Source organism: Pristis pectinata, chromosome 1 (assembly GCF_009764475.1).
Source record: "Pristis pectinata isolate sPriPec2 chromosome 1, sPriPec2.1.pri, whole genome shotgun sequence".
NCBI lineage: Eukaryota > Metazoa > Chordata > Chondrichthyes > Rhinopristiformes > Pristidae > Pristis > Pristis pectinata.
In genome coordinates, this window is record NC_067405.1 from 116,040,048 (window position 1) to 116,063,345 (window position 23,298).

At 36.6% G+C, this 23,298-nt stretch overlaps 1 protein-coding gene across 3 annotated transcripts in view; it reads left to right on the forward strand.

Annotated features, from left to right (window-relative positions):
* trim9 (tripartite motif containing 9) overlaps window positions 1-23,298 on the forward strand; it is a 52,657-nt gene that overhangs the window by 7,224 nt on the left and 22,135 nt on the right. For all 3 annotated transcript variants that reach the window (XM_052021076.1, XM_052021095.1, XM_052021086.1), the window contains exons 2-5: window positions 15,799-15,894; window positions 17,162-17,284; window positions 19,401-19,511; window positions 19,990-20,143. In XM_052021076.1, the coding sequence (XP_051877036.1) occupies window positions 15,799-15,894; window positions 17,162-17,284; window positions 19,401-19,511; window positions 19,990-20,143 (484 nt within the window). The remainder of the gene's footprint in view (window positions 1-15,798; window positions 15,895-17,161; window positions 17,285-19,400; window positions 19,512-19,989; window positions 20,144-23,298) is intronic.

The following is a 23,298-nucleotide window of genomic DNA, read 5'->3' on the forward strand; positions in this document are numbered from 1 at the left end:
CCTGCTGCATAGAAGCGTTTTGATCCACAAATCAGCATCTGTGGAGAGAAATGGACAGTCGAGGTATCAGATCAAGACTTCATCTGGACAGTACGGATGAAGGGTCTCAACCCGAAACGCTGACTGTCCATTTCCCTCCGGAGATGCTGCCTGACCCGCTGAGTTCCTCCAGCAAATTGTTTTTTTTTGCTCCAGATTCCAGCACCTGCAGTCTGTCGTGTCTGCATTGATCCACACAGTGCTGCTTCCAGGACCAATGACATAATCGCGGTTTAAAACTTAAGGTGATAAGTTATCAAAAGCATAAATGTTTAGTACTAGGTCAAAAAGATTATCATGGTTACTGGAATATTTTATTGATTTACAGTAATGGAGTTGCTTGACGTAAGACTGAAATGCTGACGTAAATCAATATTTTTGCAAAAGATTTTGTTTGGTCTTGGGCTTTTACAATTGACAAAAGTGATGAGATAGGATCTGAACTGAGAGAGTAAAGCTGCATATAACCTTCTTTGACTCTGCTCCTATCTTGTCCCACATCATAGCCTCGGGTTTGTTAGCCCTCCCTCCATTATTGTTACCATCCATTCCAGCTAAATGGAATCATAACTTTGCTATTTGGGGAAATTAAGAGCAGAAAGCAAAGGGTCTTACCACACTGGTACATTGTGTGCATTGGAACGAATGCACCATGTCAATTGCTGGCCAATAATTGTCATAATTTAAAAGGTTAATGTTTATAATATTAGATTTAATGTTTCTTTGCTGTTGGACTCTTGTACACTATGCAAGCTTTGTCTCTTACCAGTATGATCTTGTTAATAGGGGGTATTTTAAGTATTGGGGATTTGGTGATTTTTTTTAAACTGTCCTATTTTGTAGCAACATGCTAATTTTTCATAGTCAGTAAATCATTAGTGTAATACGTAGTTTTTTATATAGGAAGCCCAAAGGAAAATGCAAATTGAAGGAAAATACTACTAAAGGAAATTAATTATTTGATGCTGCTTTGAACAAGAAATATTATTCATTGGTTAAACCTCATTTTAAATGGAACCCCTGGGAACTCCACTAATCACTGCAATCAAATTTAAAAATAGAACAAATGCCTTTGTTTTCTTTTTCCAAGAAAAAGCTAAATGGTCCCTGTCAGACATACACAACTGCTTTTAATAGAATTTATGTCACTTCAATTGGTTCTTGTTTTATTGACTATCTGAAATGTTTACCAACAGAAAAAACAATATTACATATAAACATCTTTTTAGTGTTGTTACAAGAAGAACTCTGAATTTGTGAATCATTAAAATAACAAATTGATATGCATTGAATTCCTCTGATATTTAATATTAAGATTAGATGAGAGAATGTGAGCACTAAAATATTACCATTTGCCTCAGTTTGGAATAATGTTTTAGATTGGATTTATTGAATTTAGACATTTTGAAGCAGTTTATTTTCCACAGTGCTATTTGCATTAAAAAAAAGCACACTTATTTAGATTTAAGGAAATCCAAGATGAGGCTCCATAAGGAAGAGCATTACTTTGCATGGAAATCACTATTTATGATGGGAATGGGTTTCAACGTATAATTAGGTTATTTAATACACTGTAGCTATGTCCACTTAGACTGCACTTTCTATGCTAGGATTATAACTGGCATAACATAATTGTTATATTGGTTAGCAATATTCCACAATTAGCTTACCATGTACCTCACTGTTTGTGGGATCTTGATGTGTGCATGTTTTCCTGTGTTACAGTGAGAACTAAGTGTCAAAGTAATTTTGGGTAATTGGTTGAAAAGTATTGGGATGTCTTGAGACCTATATAAATGTAAGTTGTTAGCCAAATCTGCAATTAATTTATAGCTAAATCTGATTTGTGGTCTGAATTGTGCACAATGATAGTGTGGACTTTAACACATTTAAGACCATCAAAAAGTCTTGATTTAAAAAAAAGACTGCAGTTGGATCTTGATATTTAGATGACAATAAATTAGTTCTGATAATATAACAATGCTGCAATGGCATATTGAAATTCCCTAAGGTTGATCATAACATCAGGCTGGCCTGAATGTGTATTTTTGTTCAAGCTTTAGATGAAGCAGCATCTTGATTTTTACCTCGACTCTTTTTACATGCATGAATTTTGTTTGATGTTTTGATGAGCCTTGCATGAATTGATGTCAAATTAATTTGAAGTATCAATAAAGTGGGAAGTGGGACAAAGCAGAAGGTACAATTTTCTTTCATTTTTTGTCAAACCCTTGAAATTATAATTGACTTGATACCAAAGTACAGGCTGCAGATCCATAGCTACATTCAGAGATGGGTTGAGAATTGCAGCATCAAACACAAGCTAAGCTTCACTGAGAATGAGACTGAAGCAGGGTTTCAAAACCAGTAAGAAAAAAATATTTAGTTTCTCTGATTGTTTTACTACTTTAGTATTAAATAATATTCTGTCTTATTTGGTGGATCTTTAATTTTAAAAGCTTGCTTGGACCGTTAAGCTGGAGATTTGTTGCAACTAAAACAAGCCTGCCTTGATCTGATTTATTTTTCCTAACTGCCTCCTTAACCCCTTCTGAAAAATTCTCTGCTTGATATTCATCTAGTTTGTTGGAATTTATGGAGTTGATATAATGTAATACAAACATGCATCAATTCATGGTAATCATGCAAAGTAATATGATGAGTATTTTGAGAAACCTGTAATTTAGATATATCTTCTCTGTTGGCTCAAACTGAGATTAAGGAGCAGTTACAGCTGCAGAAATTACTTTGTAATCTTAAAAGTCATCATGCATTTCTAATGTAATATATTGTATAATAATTTGGTTTATATTGATGTGCCAGTTATTAAATAATTATACATTGATCCTGCGCAATCCAATTACTTGCAGTTTGATATAATGTTCTGTGTTTTAAAGTTCCTAGGCATAACCTGAGTTGGTTAGAATTGCACGTAAAATTCATAGACAGTAGAAAAAAAGTGAGACAGTGTCTAGTTAGGCTATTATTTTTAATGTCACTATTTAGGCATCTGTGGTGTCAAAAATTAATTTTGTTAAAATCTTGATTCTTAAGAAAATTTTTGGTGTAAATTCATCTTTTCAAAAGGAAGGTTTATTTTCTTAGTTTAAGTCTAGCTTCAATTGGGATCAGGGATCCTAGGGTGTGAATCCCATTAACACTACTAACTATGGTGAAATTGCAAATTTGTATCACTAAATTTTCATAATATAAAAATGTGAAATAAATATTGTCTTTGATTAAACAAAATTGCCATATAGTCTGCTTTACTTCAATTTGTTGTTCTAAAATATATTTATTAATTTATGATCAAAGTGATTAATATTCTTGCTGTTTTCCAGTTTCTGTACAGGTATTCAACATGGTAATTGGCTAAGATGTACTGTTTACAATATTCAGTATTTATAAGGAAACCATAAGTAGTAATGTTTTGGAGGCACTTGGTCTTGCCCACTTTACAGCATAGAATTCAACTCTACATATTTATTCCTATAATTTTTTTGACATTGGTTATTATTGATTATTGTGTATTTTTTGAAACGATTAAAATCCTTTTTAAGGTGGAAATGAATGTAATCAATTTGAGAGATTACTTAATATCTTTTTGTCAGCCTGCTACTTTAAAAGAGGAGTTAAATGGTTCTAATGGAAAATGATTACCGGAAGTGTTTTTTTATTTTGATTTTTAAAAGGGAAGTGTTGCGATATTGAGGAAAAGGTAATTTAATGGGCTGGAACTTGCTGCTCTTCATGCCAATATGTTGCCCCCAATCCCATGTAATTTAATTTTGCACATTAACCTCTCGTGGTATCTTATAAAAAAAACTTCTGAAAACATGAACACCACATCCACTGGTTCTTCCTTACCTGTTCTACTGGTTACATCCTCAAAAACTCCAGTAGATTTGTTAAGTATGATTTCCTTTTCATAAACCCATGTTGACTCTGCATAGTCCTGTTCATGCTTTCCAAGTGGTCTGTTATTGTCATAGATTCTAGCATCTCCCCTACTGGTGATGTTAGGTTTACTGTTCTATAATTCTCTGCCTTTCCCTTCTGTTTTTAAATATGGGATTACATATGCCACCCTCCAATCTGTAGGAACTGCTCCAAAATGTTAGCTGAATGACCACCAATGCATCCAATTTCTAGGCCACTATCTTTATTACTCTGGGATGTAGATTATCAGGCTGTGGGGATTTGTTGGCTTTTAACCCTATTAATAGTGATTTCCTTCAGTTCCTTCCTCTCTCTAGACCTTTCATTCACTAACATAACTAGGAGGTCCTCCAATATGAAAACAGAACCAAAATATGCATTTGGTCATTGGAGACCGACATTTGTATTCACTAACCTTTTCCTCTTGTCAGTTTTTATGTTCTTCGCAAGCTTGCTCTCATTCTCCATTTTCCCCCCTTCAATCTTTTTGTCTTCCTATTTGAATTCTAAACTGCTCCCAGTCCTCAGGCCTTTTTCTTGCAATTTTATGTCCTTGGATCTAATACAATCCCTCATTTTCCATACTTGAGCCTTCTTTCCTGATTTCTTTTGTGCTAGAAAGAATAATTACAATAGTTCATCTATTCATTCTTGAAGTACTATCCTTGCCTATCTACCCTCAACACATTTAGTTAAGTTCACCAATCTCATTCCCAAATTGTGCCTCATAACCAATTCATGCCTCATACCCTTGTACTTCCTTTTATTCAGAATCAGGGCTCTCTGATTCTAATACTTAACTCTCTGTCTTAATGAAAAATTCTATCATGTATTGTCATCCCTAAAGGACCCCACATAACGAGATTGTTAATTATTCACTTCTTGTTGCACAATATCCAGTTTAGAATAGCCTGTTCTCTAGCTCATTCATCAGCACATTTTAAAAGAAAGAGTCTCTTACATACATACTCCAGGAATTTTTCATCCACAATATGATAGCTAGTTTGGTTTGACCAATCTATGTAGATTAGTCACCCATGGGTACTGTTGTACCCTTCTTGCATGTGTCTCTAATTCCATCCCACACGTGATTTTTGGGGGCCTGTAGACAACCCCCACCAATATTTTCTCCCTCTTAGTTCCACCCAAACAGATCCCATATCTGTATTTTCTGAGCCAATATCCATCCTTAGAATTGCAATGATTTCCTCCTTCACCAACAACACCACCCAACCCCCTTTTCCCTTTTTTTTGCCCGTCCTTAAATATTGACTACCCCTGGATATTCAGTTCCCATTGGTCACCTACAGCCATGCCTCTGTAATACCAACAGTGTCATAACTGTTTAGATCAATTTGCACTGTTAGTTTATCTACCTTATTGTGAATGCTCCACACATTAGGCACAATCCTTTAGACTTGCCTTTTTAACATTATGACCCTCTCAGCTTTTTTTTTGCCTATGTCCCTGTTTGGCTCTCTCCCTTTTTTGTTCTCTGCCTTCCACTTTTGCTGCTGCTTTTTCTGTCTTTAATTTCTCACCTTGTCCTCTATCTCCCTGCTCAAGTTATCTTCCCCTGCCATGCCAGTTTATACTTTCCCAGACAGCAATAGCAGCAACTCCCCTACCTGAGGACATTGGTCCTTGTTCTGACCAGGTGTAGCTCATCTAGTTTGTACTGGGCATAGCTTCCCCAAAACAGGTCCTAATGTCACCTATTTTCCTCAGAACTAGTCTCAGGAATCTGAATCTCTCCTCTTATACGTAGTCATCCAATATATCTTCCTATTTGGAGCATTCCTGAGATGACCATCTTTGAGGTTCTCCTTTCTAATTTGGCTTCTAATTCCCTATATTCAGCCTGTAGGACCTCATCCCTATTTTTAACCTATGTAATACCTATGTAATTGGTACTGATATGTACCATGACAACTGGCTGTCCAACTCTTCCACCCGCCCCCCCCCACCCCAGAATGTCCTGCAGTTGCTCCTATATATTCTTGCCTCCATGGTGCTGGAGGTCAACATACCACCCATACACATTGATCTATATGCCAACTTTCTGTTCTTCTAGAAGTACAAAGGACCAGGGAACAGCACCAACCACTATACAAAATCTTTTTCAACCTCTCTAAAGTCTTTTACTCCACTAATCAGGAGAGTCTATAGAATATCTTCCTCAAATACCATATTCAGAATGGTATTGAAAACCTTGAATCTATGCATTAGGAGCACACAAGTTTAAATGGTGAAATACTATCTACCTGCTAACCCCATGGGCACCTGCCCATCTGTGGAAATGCCTGCAGTTCCCACATTGGTCTCACATCAGTCATCTCAGATCCCATGAAACTTTGATCCTGAGGAACTAGGTAAGAAGAATTTACTTTCTGTATGACATTCTAGTTTTGCCTTCCTATACTGGTACAATAAATCCCAAAGTAAGCTGAAGAAACAGCACCTCATTTTCCATTGAGGCGTGTTGCAGCCCTTGGAACTGAATATTGAATTCAATAATTTTCCACAACCAGCCTTTCCTGTTTGTCAGAACCAACCAGTTTTAATATAAAGTCGTCCTCCTGTACTATTAACTCAACATTTCTCTCTCCACAGATGCTGCCTGATTTGTTGGGTTTTTCCAGCATTCTCTTTTGTGTCTCCTCTTGTGTTTCAGCTTTCATCTGTAAACTAGGTAGCATCAAAAGTATTCTGCCATCTGGACAACCTTGGTTTCCACCCTATCACAGACATTTTCTCCCCTGCACCTTATTCCTCTCTGCAATTTAAAATGCATGTGTTTTCTCAGTTTTCCACTTCTGATCATAGACCTGAAATGTTAATTCTTGTTTTTTTTTCTCCACACATGCTGCCAGATCTGCCTAATATCTCTAGTAATTTTTGTTTTTAGTAGCAAATCAATACTCGTGTACTGCATTGGTCAAAACCCCACATTTTCTTTAAATATTTTCTGAGTTCAACAATATTTTAACATTATTAAAATGTAAATTGCAGATGTTAGTGAATATTTTAGGTGTGGACACTCTATGGCCTAGTGGCAGTAGGCAAGCATGATGCTCAGTTATGTGAAGATTATGAAGGTGTTGATAGCTTTAACCAGTATTTTGAGTTTCAGGCACGAAGGTGGCTTCGCAGTTCAGTTGGAGACTACAGTATTCATGCAGATAGCAGGAGTCTTGGTGGTTTTTTTCTGCTGTATTCTGATCCATTGGCTTTGTATGAATTGATAAGATGTCACAATTGATTATTGGTTAATCATTTATTGAATTATTTCATTTATAGGTAATTTATTGAAGCCATCAAAGCAATCTGCAGAGGATTTTGTCATATTTATCTAATGAGAAATTTAAACTGGTTGTAAATGGTTTGTATACAGTACACAACTGATCTTTCAATGCATGCTCATCAAATTGAGGACCATCTTCCTAGAAAATTGTAAAAGTAATTAGCTAGCTTCAGACACTTGTTCTCATAATGAAGTAGCTAGATATTAGAAAGGCAGAATATTGGAATAGGTATTAGATGAATAGCTATGGAAGTGAGACTTGGTCAGAATCTGTTGTAATTGGAATCGGGATGGGAGGTCACCCTTAATGGATATGCAGGATGCAGATAGTTTTTTTTCATTAATTATCTGTAACACAGTCAATCCTTTTCTTCATTACCAAATTGAAATTCAGGTCAGTAATAATTTTGTCTATTTGAACACAGAACAGTCTACAATTATGCCACAGAATGTTTGCAATCTAATATGTTAAAACATGTTAATTTCTTTAATCTCCTTAAAACTCACCAATTTCCATCACCAAAGCATATTGATTGTGTTTGGTAGCTTTTTTATATTAAAAATTGAAATGCATCCTGTCTAATTCTTGTAAAAACTCTTCTATATTTGATGCTACTGACAAGTGAAGATAATACCTCTCCTCTTATTTTTCACTTCCCCAAAATTTGAATCCTAAAATATAATAGATAAAAATTTTAAAAAAAAAACAGTCTGCAGGTGCTGAAAATCTGAAATAAAAACAGAAAATGATGGAAGCAGTTCAGGCAGCATCTGTGAAAAGCAAAGCAGAGTTAAAATTTCCGGTCCGGTACCTTCCAGCAATAGATTCCTAACCCAGTAGGTCACAGCTCTTCAAGTATATTCTTAAATGTGGTGAGGTTATTAGCATTTGGACTATGCCTCCCTTTCCTACATGGAATTGCATGGCACCTTTAAACTTAAGCTTTCTGTGTATCCAAGTAAAGGTCATTAATGCACAACAACATAAGTATTGTTTTTAGTTTAAAAAAAACACCTGAGGTCACTGTGCACTTTCCTCTGGTCTGAAAAGTGACCTCTCCCCATTCAGCTTTTTCTCCCTTAGCTAGACTTGTAATCAATTTCCCATTAATTTCAGGACTTTGATTTTGCTAATGAATCTATAATGTTGCTCCTATTGCCAGTCCACTGGCACCCTCTTTATTTTTTTTTGTTGGAATACTTTAATAGAATTTCAGAACTAATTTCTAAACTGATATTACATGAACTTGCACACATTGAGAAAAATACATGGTCATATGACAGAATTTAAATGTGATTTAAATGATGGTGAAAAGAACTGAAGATGTATTTTAAGATTTACCATTTCTGAACGGCTTCATTTTGCTGTGGTCTATTTAACTATTTAATTGTGGTCTATCTATAGGATAATTGTCAAGAAAAAATGCAAAATAAACTGTAAAATAAGCATTCTGTGGTATTATAAGCTCAGTCAAGCTGCCTATGGATCAGAAAACAAGATCTGAAGAAAATGCATGTCAAATTGCTTTGTTCTTGTTTGATTGGTCTGAGTTATTTGTGTACCAGATAAGAAAGGAAGTATCACCTTGAACAAAACAGTGTAATAGTGGAAATACATGGTGGATTATAAAATTAATTGCAGTTTAAATGATTAATGTGAAATAAACAAGAGAAAATGCTTTTCCTTCTCCGGTTACATTGAGAACATATCAGGGATCCTGTATCACTAATATTACAATTTTCATTGGTGAAAGAACAGTTGGGAATACAATTGTCCCTTGCCAGAGTGCCAAAATATAAATCTCTCCTGTAGTCTGCAGTTGATGGACAGTAGTGCTACAATAGTGCCCCCTAAAGGAAGGAGAGAACTCAAAAGGTTTAACCCTGTCTTACTTCTCTCACAATGAAATGGAAGGATTTCCAGGAGGCATTCATTGAGGACTATTTTCTTGAATACTGTTTTAGCTACCTCTGACCTTAAATTAAATGCATTTTTAAAAAATATTTGTATTGTGTAAAGATAATGAAAAGTCAGATACTTCGATTATAGAATTGCAACTGGATGAGTGCATAACAAAGTTGTCATATTAAGTCTGGCTCATTCATGAATATCAGATGTTGAATCAATCATTTTAACATAATGCAATCAGTTTAGTAGGTATAATTTATTTTTAACAATGTCATTTTTAATTTGGTTTCTTCAGTATATTTTAATTAGTTAAACTATTTGTATAATATTGGTCTTTATTGCAAAGGAGATGAAATGTAAAAATAAAAAGGAAGTCTCGCTGCAGCAATACAGGGCATTGGTAATATTTTTGATAAGCTTATTTAAGGAGGGATGTACTTGTCATTAGAGATGGTTCAGAGGAGGTTCATTAGTTTTATTTGTCTAATTGCTGCACTACTGAGAGAGGCTCAGTAGTGCAGCAATTAATGCTGCTGCCACACAGCTTCAGTGATCTAGGTTGATCCTAACCTTGGGTGGTGTCTGTGTGGAGTGTGTACATTCTGCTTGTAGCTGCATGAGTTTCCCCCCAGAGCTCTACTTTCCTCCCACATCCTAAAGACATGCCATTAGATTAATTTGCTTCTGTGAATTGCACTGAGTGTAGGTGGTTGGCAGGAGAATCAGGGTGAGTTAATACATATGTTATAGGGAATAGGTTACAGGGAAACAAAAGGGGAATGGGGTTGATGGGAATGCTCTGAGAGTTAGCATGGATTTGACGGGTCCCTCTATGTTGTAACAAAACCTGACAACATGAAAAATTTTAAATGAGGCTAATTCCTACAATGAGCTAGTTGTCTTAAGAGGAGCAATTAAGCACTTTCAAAGAATGAGAGCTGATCTTATTGAAAAGATATGATCACAATTTAAAATCATTTAGAATTGAAGTTATCTGCATGATCAAGCCCCAAGTAATTTATTTTTTAAGTAGTTTAGGTTGATGAGGTAGTGTGGTGTTAGCTGGATCATAAAGGTCAAAGTACAGTGCTGGTGTTAATTCAGCAATAAATGAAAATCAGCATGACCATCTATCTACTTACTCTGCATACATCTGGTATCCTCAAACATTGCACAGTCTAACACCTTTCCGAACATAGCACACATTGCACATAAAATTCCAGCTAAATAAGCAAACAGTGGGTGCATGGCATATGTGGTCTAAATGCCACAGGCTCCAATAGTGGCTTGGTGGTGCAGCAGGTAGTGCTGCTGACTCATAGCTCTAGGGACCGAATTATGATCCTACACTCCGATGCCGAGTGCAGAGTTTGCACAATCTCTGCATGACTATGTGGGTTTCTTTTGTGTACTCCACTTTCCTATCACAGTAGGTTAATTGGCTACTGTAAAACTAAGATTAAGTTGCAGAGATCCAGGGGAATAAGGACAGAGAGAATGGGACTCGTGGGTTTGCTCCCCAGGGAGTTGGCATGGACCTGATAGGCCGAATGATTCCTTCTGTGTTATTATAAGAGATGTCTGTTTGAGGTATTTACATGCAATGTTCACTCTGTTAGTCTCCTACTTAAATGCCAACAACACAAACTATTCTTACTGATTACCCCTTTGTCTTTCTGATTTGAAGTTGGCATTGAAACCATTAATTAGATAAAGAATGCTAATCATATATAGATTTTTAACTGCACAAAGATAACCTGGTAGGCCTGAACTAAGTAACACAAACCCTCCAGAACATTAATTGTCTTGTCACCAAGAATGGCTCCTTTGCACACTGGTAACCAAACTGACAGTGCTTTGTAAGATAGAGCTGCAAGACCCTGCTTCACACTTGATGTCATCTTCACCAGTCTACTTCACAGATGGACCTTCCTGTGACAGTGTATGGAGAGTTCACTGCATAGTCCATGTAGATATATGGAGCCTATCCTGATTATGCTCTCAGTTATGTTCTGCAGCTTTACCATCATGCTAAATGTCATTCGATCAGAACAAATCTGGCAGCCCAAAACTGGGTCTTCATGCTGCACTGTGGGCCATCAACAGCAACAGAATTATATTTCACCCACACATATTACCCCATGTCCCAACATATCCCTCACTCTCAGGTGACGTATCCTATGTCATTAAGGAGTTCAAAAATTGTAAGAAGCAGTGCCTAATACTGCAATTCTTACCTGACGAAACAATAACAGACTAGATCCATGAAAAACTGCAGAAGCAGTCTAATAGATAGAATTAAACAATCCCAAAATGAGATGTAAGAGCTCTGCAGATACCACATCTGGTAGCAGAGAGTTAAATAACTAATGGGAGGAGGAGGTTCCAGAGAACACTGATGGCAATTCTCTTCCAATGATGGTAAAATTGCAGAGAGTAACTGCAAATAACAAAACTGAAGTGTTGCAGCCATTTTCACACAGTGCTGAGTTGATGATCCATCATTGCCTCATACTGAGGACACTGCCATCACAGTCAATCCTGAGCAAATGTATTTCATGCCAAGAAGTAGCTGAGTGCACTGGATGCAGCAAATACTGTGGGCTCCAACAACCTCCTGCCTGGAGTGCTGGAGAATTATAATGCAGACCAGTCCAGCCTACAGTCTAGTTATCCAAGAAAACACATGGAGATTTACCCAAAAATGTAAAAGAAAATCTATTGAAAGGAGGACAAATCCAAACTAGCTAGCTATTGTCTCTCTGGTCTGTTCTGAATCGCTAGTCAAGTGATGGACTTGGCTATTGACAGTGCCATCAAATACCACTTGTTCATCAATAACCTGTTCACTAATTAGGCAAAGTGACCTATTTCTGTTACACAAACATCTGTAGTTTTGTGAACCCTCAGTTTTAGTTCTGTGAGGACCATTTGGCTCCAGCTATCAATGCAGTCTTTCTCCAAATGTAGATGGAGCTGAATTCCACTGGTGAAGTCAATGTCTGCCTTTGGCATGAAGGCAACATTTGACTTAATATGGTATCTATGTAGTCCAATAAAACTGCTAAGTAGGATGCAGGAAAACCCTCCATTGAATGGAGTTGCACCCAACACAAAGATTTGTCCTCCATCATCAATGCGCCATGACTGCAGTGTGCACCATCAACAGTGCATATTTCAAAACTTTATTCACTTTCTTCCCAAGTGCAAATTTTTCCTTACAATATACTTGTCTAATTTCCCTGTTCAAAGCCACAGTGGGAATTCATCTTCACCACGTCTGCAAGTAGTGCACTCCAGATTCTAACCACGTGCTACATAAGGTTTTGCCTCATGTTACACTTGATTTCCCCCCCCCCTTTATTTTATCGGTGATCTTTAATCCTTGACTCTTCAATCAAGACTTACTAACATCAGAAACCAAAACAGGAGAAGCCCTTTGACTCTGCTCCACCATTCAATAAGATCATGGCTGATCTTTTGCCTCTGTGCTGCTTTTCTGCGCAAACACCATATTCCCTTACTATCCAAAAATTATTAATCTGCCTTGAGTATCCACTGAGTCACTGCACAGTTCTTGCAAGAGACTTCTAAAGCCTCTGAGTGAAGAAGTTCTTCCTTATCTCAGTCCTGAATGCCCAACACATTATATTGAGACTTTGACCTGTGGCTCTAGGCACACCTGTTAGGGGGAATATCATCATCCCTGAATCTATCCTGTCCAGCCCCATTAGAATATTATATTGCAATGAGAACATTTTACATTCTTCTAAACTCGAGAGCATCAGCGCAGTGTACTTAATTAACATCCCCTTCATATTTAGCTCTCCTCTTAGGCAGTATCTCCGAAATCCACAACTTTTCCAACCTCGAACAAGGATAGCAGGATTTTGGAGAACACCAGCTCAAGTCCTCTTCAAGTCGCACAGCACTTTGACTTTGAAAAGTATCTCCTTAGTTGATTGTCAATGAGTTTAAATCCTGAAAATGCCCACCTAACAGCACTATCGAAGTTCCTTCCCACTATTGACTGCAGTGGTTCATGAAGGCAACTAACCACCACCTCCTTGAAGGCAACTTGAAAAGGGTATTAAATGCTGGCTTTGCCAGTGTTGCCCATGTCTATGAATAAATGCCTTTTTAAAAATGATTGACCATAATCGTAGGCTCTAATGAACAGATGCAATGAGATTGATAGTCCAATCAATTCTAATTGTTTCTGTCAGTTGCCTGACTTGTAAGATTCATATGTCTGGTTGTAATCAATTATATTGACTTTGTATATTCATTCATTACCAATTCATGGGTGGGCGCAAGGACAACAGAAATGAGGATATACTTTGAAGTAATTAGAATGCATTAAGCTTTTAAAAAAAATTATAAAATATTGATCTCTTAAGAAATGGAGGCACAGGTTTTAAATTCGGTCTCTGAAACAGAGTGAAATAAGGCACTTGAATCCTCAGTGCCTTGTTCCATTCAGTTGAGGCATATTCCAGATTATATAGGCATTTGTGAAAAGAATGGAGTGTCTATATGAAATCAAATCATTTAAATTATTAATAATAGTAGTGGAGCTATGTCTGAACAAACCAACAGCTGCATTTGCCATCTAAATATCCATAGCTTCAGAAGATAATTTTCTTTTTCCTCACTTTGGTTTAGTCTTATTCTGTTGCATGACCAGAATGAAAGTAAAATCTGAAATATTTTTATTATTTGTGTATGGGATCAGAACATAACTGTATAGCCCGGTACTTGTATTCCATCTCTGATTGGCCCCTGAGCTTGAGCTTGTTAGGCAATTTCAGAAAAGAGTTCTGAGACCACTGTGTTAGTGCATCTGGAGTTACATATTAGATAGACAGGGTATTGATATCAGATTTCCTTATCTGAAGAGCATTCATGTACTGGGTGCAGTGTTTTTTTTTGCAACAATCTGGTAGTTTAATGGTTACCATTATTAAGAATAGCTTGTTTAAATGAGATTTCTATAAATTGATATATAAGGAATACATAGGAAATTACTTATTCTTGGAGAGGACTTTGCCAAAAGTGGTACTATTAACCGAAAATGATGTGAGTTTTATCATAATTTAATTTTGCTATGTAATTGCTATGTCTAAATCTGGTAACTTCATGACTTAAAGTTGGAATTAATGTTTATATCTATGACTGTACAGACTCTTCACTGTTATTCATGAACAACTTCGACATAACTCCTCCTTTCCATTTTCTCCTTTTTGCTATCGGTCTATAAAACTATGACCTGACCTGACCTGAGACCAAGGACTTGTATTTATTTTGTTATCCAACTCAACCTGAAGCCAACACATAGTCATGGGATTCTAGCAGGTTGGGATGATAAACTGTGGAGATTGGAGGGGCTGGGATATGGTAGGAGTGGCGGGAGTATGCCAGCTATCATCAGTCCAACGGTTATAGAGAACCATAGAACCATACAGCACAAAACAGGCCCTTCGGCCCACCATGTTGTGCTGTCCATCAAACCACCCTCACACCATCTAACTCTTTCCTCCCTCATATCCTTCTATCTCACATTCCTCCATATGCCTATCCAACAAACTCTTGAACCTGTCCAATGTATCTGCCTCCACCACCACCCCAGGCAGTGCATTCAATGCACCAACCACTCTCTGGGTGAAAAACCTCCCCCTGACATCTCCCCTGAACCTCCCACCCATAACCTTAAAGCCATGCCCTCTCGTCTTGAGCATTGGAAGTTGAACGAAAATCAAAAAACTGCAGATGATGAAAATCTGAAATAAAAACACAAAACATTTGGAAAAGCTCCGCAGTCAGATAGCATCAGTGGAAGAAGAAACAGTTAATGTTGGAGGATCTTTCATCCTGACCTGAAACATTAACACTGTTTCTCTCTTCACAGATGCTGGCGGACTTGCTGAGTATTTCCAGCATTTCCTATTTTTATTGCTGTGGAGGAGTTAACTGATGAGGGAGTTTCCATTGGTGCCTATTAAAGCATCTCCTAATCACCCTGTTTATTGCCACGAGCTGGACCTCAGGCCTCCCTCACCTTGGGCAAGGGCTTAGAACAAGCCCTTTGGGCAATGGGCCACGCTTCTATGCATCATCTTGTGGATGGACATAGCGGATTCCTTCACCCAATTTCTAGAATCTGCTTCTTACCCTGTCTTCATGTATTGTTGAAATGCTACTGATTCAATGGGCCTAAAACAATTCTACTAATTGCCTAAATCCGTTTATAGGTCAATTTCGTACCATTACACAACTGTACATGAATTCTGAAGAATAACAACCAGGAATAATATCTTACATTATTTTGGCTTTCATGGTACAAAACTGACTAAAATACATGAAAGAGACCACTGAATTTTTTGAAAGAATTATACAATGCAAAGCATCAGTGATCTAAGTTTTCAGCTAAGACATTGAACAGTAATATGACCACTAAAATTTGCATTTATTAGCATTTGCTTAAGGTTCATCTACAGCTACTCTTAAGCAAGGTTGTCCAAGATGTGCACAGGAATCAGTCTACCTTGTGGAATGTTAAGTATTTTAAAATGATTTGCCATATCTCACAAGTACATTTTGTTTTTAGAATCAGCTCTCTCAAGCATTGAATGGATTGTCAGAGAAGGCAAAGGAGGCCAAAGAATTCTTAGCACTGCTGAGGAGCATGGTGCAGCAAATCCAGGTATGACTTTTACAACTGAAATAAAATTTTATTTGCTGCATTTAACTTCACTGTTTAAAGTGAATCATGTCTTTATTAGTTCATTTTTATGTTTCCTTGAAATTTTGTTTAATATGTTAATACCTTGCCACATATAAAGTGCACTTAGAAGTAAATATGTTTTGGTGTAGCTTTGACTGCAACTGGTCAAAGTTGTCCTGTTTCTGGTAAGATAATTATGGACAGGAAATTAAATTGAGTTGATAAACAGAATAAGATGCATGTCAACTTACTGATTTCAGCCAAAATATTATAGAGTCTTCTGTTCCCTGGCTTTGCACTACAGCAAGTGCTGCAGCCAATGGTCAAATAATCTACACAGTTTTAGGGAACTTATAGTATCAATACTCCCCTCTCCACTCTGTCCTTTTGCAGGGTTTTGACCTGAAATGTCTATAATTCCTTTCCCCTTACATATGCTGCTCAACCCACCAAGTTTCTCCAGCAGACTGTTTGTTGCTCCAGGACTTGTAGCCTTTGTGTCTCCACTTTTCACCCTCCAGCCTCTATCCCTGTGCTCTTTCTCACTTCTTTACTTCTTTTCCCCACCCACCCCCCCCCCCCCCAGCCCAGATCTTTCTGCCCATCATCCTTCACCCCTCCTTATTCCAACTAACACCTATTGGCCACTGTCTCACTCTTCCTCTTCTCTTTATACCAGCTATCTTCCCTCTCCACTCTCAGTCCCGATGCAGGGTCTCGAACCAAAATGTCGACATTTCCTTCCCCACCCAACCGATGCTGCTCGTCCTGCTGAGTTCCTCCAGCAGTTTGTTTTTTTTTGTTCCTGATTCCAGCATCTGCAGTCCTGTGCATCTCTCTTTAGTTTCATTCTTTCTTTCCCTGTTTGCTTCTCTCTATTTCTAAATATTATATCTAACTACAAAATACCATTGCCTCTGATTCTTTCACTGTTTGGCCCTCTGCCACACCTTGTACTCTCATCTCTTGCCACTTTTTACCTAAGTTACATTGCTGCCGTCCCAGTTTTGCATATTGCTTAGTGACTGGTACACTCTTACTACTAGTAAGAATGAAAGCAAAAAAGTAGAATACAAAATTAATGTTTCTCAAAAGTAAGAATTAAGAAGATAATGGTCTGGATGTATGTAGTTTTTTATATTTTAGACAGCGATGTTTTTCTGAAGTATGTAATATTACAACAATTCATTTGGTCTTTGTGCTATTTTGTAGCTGGCTGACTGAATGATTTATTTGTCGTGTACAGGAAAACAGTGTCGAGTTTGAAGCTTGTCTTGTTGCTCAGTGTGATGCTCTCATTGAAGCTCTGAACAGAAGGAAGGGACAGTTGCTGTCACGAGTAACCAAAGAACACGAACACAAACTTAAGGTTTGTCCTATTACGACAGTATTCCTTCCATTCCGGCATTATTGTCCTAATAATTACCACTACAGTGGTGGAAAAAGTACATCTACTGTTAAAGTAGATATAAAGTACATTGATGTAATAGAACATGTTCCTTTAATTTGTGATCTTGTTACTTTCATTATTGTCAACAGACATGTTACTTCCTTTACTTTATTCTGCTGCTATACACAAGCACAACCAAGACAATGATCTGGATTTTGGGGTCAGTGGCAAGTGAAAGAAGCCACGTCTTCATTACAACTACACTGGCCCACACGTGTTCTGTGGGCTTTTGCACTATGAGTTATTGCAATTAAAGAACCAATGCAGAGGCCTAGAAATTTAACCTTTTGGGCATTGCTAAACATATTATCAAGGAGTGGCATCTTCCTCTATTCTGCTTCTGAAACTCAGTTCTGTAGAAGTCAGCAGAACCAAAGTTTAGAAGCAAAGATTGTGAGAAGATCTCATTGAAATCCTATTGCAGATTAACTAGCTTGATGTCAGGAAACTGTTTTCCCTAGGAGAGATTCTAGAGTAGAGATTTATATATTTTTTCAAGACAGCACTACCAATCTATGGAGACATAAGAGAGATTAATCTTCACTCATTCTTGCATGACTGATTCCTCATCCTGAGACTGTGCCCCCTAATTCTAGAATCTGTTAGAGAAAACAGTTTCCTGGCATTGAGCCTTTTATCCTGTAACAGAATTTCAATGAGATCTCCTCTCATTCTTCTAAGCACCAGTGAGTATAGGCCATTCCTGCTGAATCTACTGCCAGAGAACAACCCAAAAAATAACGTAATGAATATACATTGCGTTGCTTTGGCTCCAAAGCAGTTGCATCATTTTTAGGTATAATACTAAAAAGGAACACTGTTACTCCAAATGAGGAGTCATCAAAACTCTGTATAATTTCAGGAAGATATCCAGACCTCTTCCAACAGATCATTTACTTTTCTGATGACTTGCTTTTTTGTGTACTTTTTCAATGGATGTGGACATCACAGGTAAAGGCAGCATTTATAGTCCTTTATCTGAATTGTAATTTGCTAAACCTCTTCAGAGGGCAGTTAAGTATCATCCACCTTGCTTTGGGTTTGGAATCATGGGGCTGATATTCTAGACTTTGTTTATTTATTATTTAACTGCAGGTTTACACCAAGATCATTTCCTTTACTAATGTCTATGAATTTCTTGGTGTACATAAACTTGTTTTTCTATTCGTCCTGCCGAAGTGCATAAACACAAATTTTCCCGTATTATACTACTACCGGCATTTTCAAGCCCCACTTGATTAACCTGTCTGTATCCCCTTGCAAATTCAGCATCTTCCTCACAGCTACTTTTCCACCTGGCTTTGTAGAGTCAGAAGACTTGGATCTTTTCATCCAGGTCATTACTAATGATTGCAAATAGCTGAGTGCATAAAACTGATCATTGTTGCACCTCACTGTTCACACTCTTCCAACCTAGAAGAGAACTGTTTATTCCCACGCTCTGCTTTCTGTCCTTTAATTAATCCTCTTTTCATACCAGTGTCTTGCCTCCAACATTGTAATTCCTCATTTTATGTAATGACTTCTCGTGAGGTATCTTATCAAATCTTCTGAAATATACTATACCCATTTGTTCATCTTGATCTATCTTGATAGTTTCATCCACAACCTTGTGAAGCATGTTCCCTTTCACAAAACCCTAGATTAATTAAGTGGATTATTCTTGGCTAATCAATGTCTTTTTGAAAATTCTCACCCTAGTTTTTAAATTCCTCCATGGTTTTTTCACATCATCTCCATAACCTCTTCCAGCTTTGCATTTCCCAATAGCCCTGGCCTCCTGATTTCCGAATGTTTGGTTGGCTGCAAATTCTTATTGTATAACCAAGTCACACCAACATATACACCAAACTTTCCATAGTGAGTTATGTCAAAATTTCTTAAATATCATATTATTCCTACGCAATACAAGCAGGTGGAAAGCACAACAGCAGTTAGGATTTAAGTAGAAGGCTGAACTTTTCCCATATTCCATCGTACCACTTTATGCTTTAAAATAAAATGAAGCCTTATTTAATGCTTGTTTTTGTTGTAGGTGGTCAGAGATCAAATCAGCCATTGTACAGTCAAACTGCGCCAAACAACTGGCCTGATGGAATACTGTCTGGAAGTAATTAAAGAGAATGACCCCAGTGGCTTTTTACAGGTCAGTGCATAATTGTTGATGCTTCTGTATTTCTGAATGAATGATAGTAATTCTCTGTTGGTATCTTGGAGCAACATTCAAAGATTCTGGTGCTGTCTCTCATAGCAAGATACAGAATATGCTTGAGCAGTTGCTAAATTGTCAATGCACCAATATGACTATTGGTGTCTTATTGCCTTTGATGTTGTCTTTGGAGAAAATGTAAAGAAATAACAATTATTAATGTTTATTTTAAAATATATGGAATATTTCCCTTTCTTAAAAACCTTGCAGATTGCACATTGTGTCCTGAATTTAATTTTGGTTTCATTATGGACTAATAATAATAAATTAGCTTCAGTAACCAAAGAATGAACAAAAAGCCTTCCATATCTAAAATGTTCATCTTGAATGTAGTTGCACAAGGACACAGGCAAATCCAATATCTTTATTCTGAAATCCAGTTTGGCATCTGTAATGGAATGTGCATTGCTTTCAGATTTCAGATGCTTTAATAAGGCGTGTACTCCTTATTGATGAACAATGGGGAAAAGGCATACTCCAACCCCGCCTGAATACTGACTTTGACTTAACCCTGGACAATGCACCACTCTTGCAATCTATCTTACAGCTGGATTTTGTGCAGATGAAAGGTAAGAAACAGTATACCGGAACACATTCTGAATTTCAAAAAAAATTATGATTATATTCATTGGCTGTTGGTCATCTTGTCTGTTTCTCTCTGCACTTCCACATTTTGGAAAGGGATACATTCTTCCATCTCAAAGCTGTAACAGCATTAAAATTAGTTGTCAGTAATAGCCTTTAAATCAACAAAATGATTTTAAAAAAAAGTAGACTGGCAATCTGTGTATCATTTAGACATCAACAAAACAATGATTTGAACAGAGGAGACAGGACATTGCTGCATGAACAGGACTCAATTTAGAAGGCTAAAATTATATACAGTATGATTGTATCTAACATAAAACCTTGGTCATGCAATTGATTTTCTTTGAAAGAACATATTTCTATATGAAATCTGATAGTACATATCTTCACAATGTGATTGTAAGTTTCAGGATGGGGCTTTTGATCTGATTCTCATGCACACTGAAGCCCAATTGGAAATTATCTTCTGCTATACAAGAATGCATTCATTTTTGGAAATGATATGCTAATAATCAAATACATAGCAACGAGCATGAGTGTTGTTAATTATATGCACTCTTAAACATTCTAAAAAAAAGCTTGGCATTCTAATTAATGTTTTTAAAAACCCTGTTGCATACCCTTTTGATGGCTTTTTGATGACATCCCTGTTACTTGATGCTGAAATAGACTGGAAAGCAGTTTTTCCAGATTATTATATAATAGATAACAGTTCACAAATATATTTTTTACTTTTATAATCATTTCTATTAATTATTCCTTCATTTTTGCAATAACATAAGACATTTTGAAAATTCTACATCATTGCACAGGCTTAAAGGAAGACATTTCCAGCATTCTTTGGAATCAGCGATGGCAACTGGGAATAAAATGTCACCTTAAAGCTTAGTTTTTCACCAGCAATGAAAATTTATTGGTCTGTGGAGTTTCATGTATGCAATGGCAAAAGTTGATGCAATAGCTGATTTTTGACATGGTTTGCTCCTTTTAATTAAGGATGCTGCAACCAGACAGCCAAAGAGTGTATTAGTAGTGAAATGACCACTTAAAAGAAATCCACTATGGATTAGCATGTAACCATAAGTAAAAGGTTCTATTGTTGAAAGTTGAGCTCTCCACATTGTGCATCTGCAGCAACCCCAGTGTAAATTTGGTAGATTTGTTAGAACAGTCACCAAGACCACCATTTTTTTTTCTGATTCTTCCTGGTAGTTGCAGAAAATACTGAAAATTTACACTGGAGCTGCCATCAGGTGCATGAGATGAACATTCAGGGAACAATAGAACAACGCACCTTTCTTGGATCCACATAAAGCAGCTTTGGTCATGGATGGAGAACTTTGGCTTGCACGATTAAGCCTGGGTAATGAGTTGTGGTTAGGGGGGAAAAGAAGAGCGAAGGTTGTGATTATCCATCTTCTGCATAGCAACATTGTACAAGACAATTTCAATAATCATGAAGATTCCAGTTGCCTGTCCTACAGTAGGAATTGAGCATATATAGATGTGAACTGGACAATTACATTTAGATTCATAGCTTTTGCATGCCTGGTCAGAAGATTGTATGACATATAAGTTGATGATTTGAAGAACAATTTAAAATAATATGCTTACTATTATGTATTTCACCAATATTGAAATCATATTGGTTTATTGTTTAATATAGTTCAGGGTCTATCGATAAGCACTGATGAGTATTTTAGTGATTTTATTTCTGACTTTCAGTCTTGTTATCAGCTTTAAAGCTAAAACGTGAATGTTCTGCATTCATGAGGAATGTTTGATCCAGATTTCCAATACCATTACCATTTATGTGGAAAGATTCCTTCTTGACTTCTCTCTCAAAAGGGATGGGTCTAATTTTATAAGTACATCTCTTCTGGATTTCCCCACCAAAGAAGATAGCTTTCCTAACATACTACATCTCGCTATCACTTTACAAACCTGGATTCAATCACTCCTCAATTCTTTAAACTCATTGTTATATAATGCTTCACAAAATTGAAGCTCCTTCATATTAATATTTTTGAATTATTTTCATCTAGCAGTTCATTCATTAAATCTCCATGCAAATATAAAGTCTAAGATAAATGGAGTTTAATTATTCTAAGAGAATTCACCTTCAATATACTGTTTCTTCCAGTAAAAATTTTAAAATTAGTAGCTAGAAAATAGCATTTATATTTCAGTAACCAGGTGCTAGCAATGACTGCAGGACTCGTTTCATATTTGGGCTCATTGTGTACTCTGAACTGACAATAGGTCCTTAGTTACAATTTGAACTATGAGTCCAAAGTCCCGAAGCAGACCTGCATTTTTTGAAAGACTTGGAATCTGTTTATTATTCTGCGATATATGCATGGTGGAATGAATACTGTATCTGAATTTTGAACTTTCAACTGGTGTTAGTGATCATTTAGATAAACTGTAAGATTATAAGCAAGCTGTGGATGTCAGCATCGTCTTGTATTGAGACCAAATAAATAATTACATTCAGACTAATTTTTTTCAAAAGAAGTTGTTCAACTCTGGAATTCATAGATCCTTTGAGGACTTTTTATATGTCCATTATGTTAGTAACCATTTTTTATTCTTTTATCGTGCATAAGGCCCCTAATTGGTGCCAGAAATAGGAGTGTAAGGGTCTTGCTGAGAAGTGAAAAAAGAAATTTAATGTTGTGCAATCTTTTACAGTTTTTCCTTTTGTTTTTGAATATCTAGAAGTTTCCTATAATTTTCAGTAAGATCCATCTGGTATTTTTTTTAACTGAGTGCTTTTTTTCATTGGAATGTTTTAAAGACGAGTGAAAATAATTTCTATTGAAATAAATCAATTGCATCAGTTTGATTTATAACTTGCATCTAAGTACAGAGAATTTAGAGATAAAATGGTTGGGATTTTATTACAGTGGGTAACCTCTTAACAGTTTATAATTGCTACAACATAGTACAATGAAAATCACTGATAAGTGCCATGTAAAAGATAGAATTTAGGAATTAGCCAGAGAGCCCAAAACAAATTGTAATTAGGTCATTGTGATTTGCAATGACTTCCAAATACACACAATCCACAAAACAAGTATTGGTTTACATAGATATTAATGAGGATGCAAAACTATCAAAACAATATAATTCT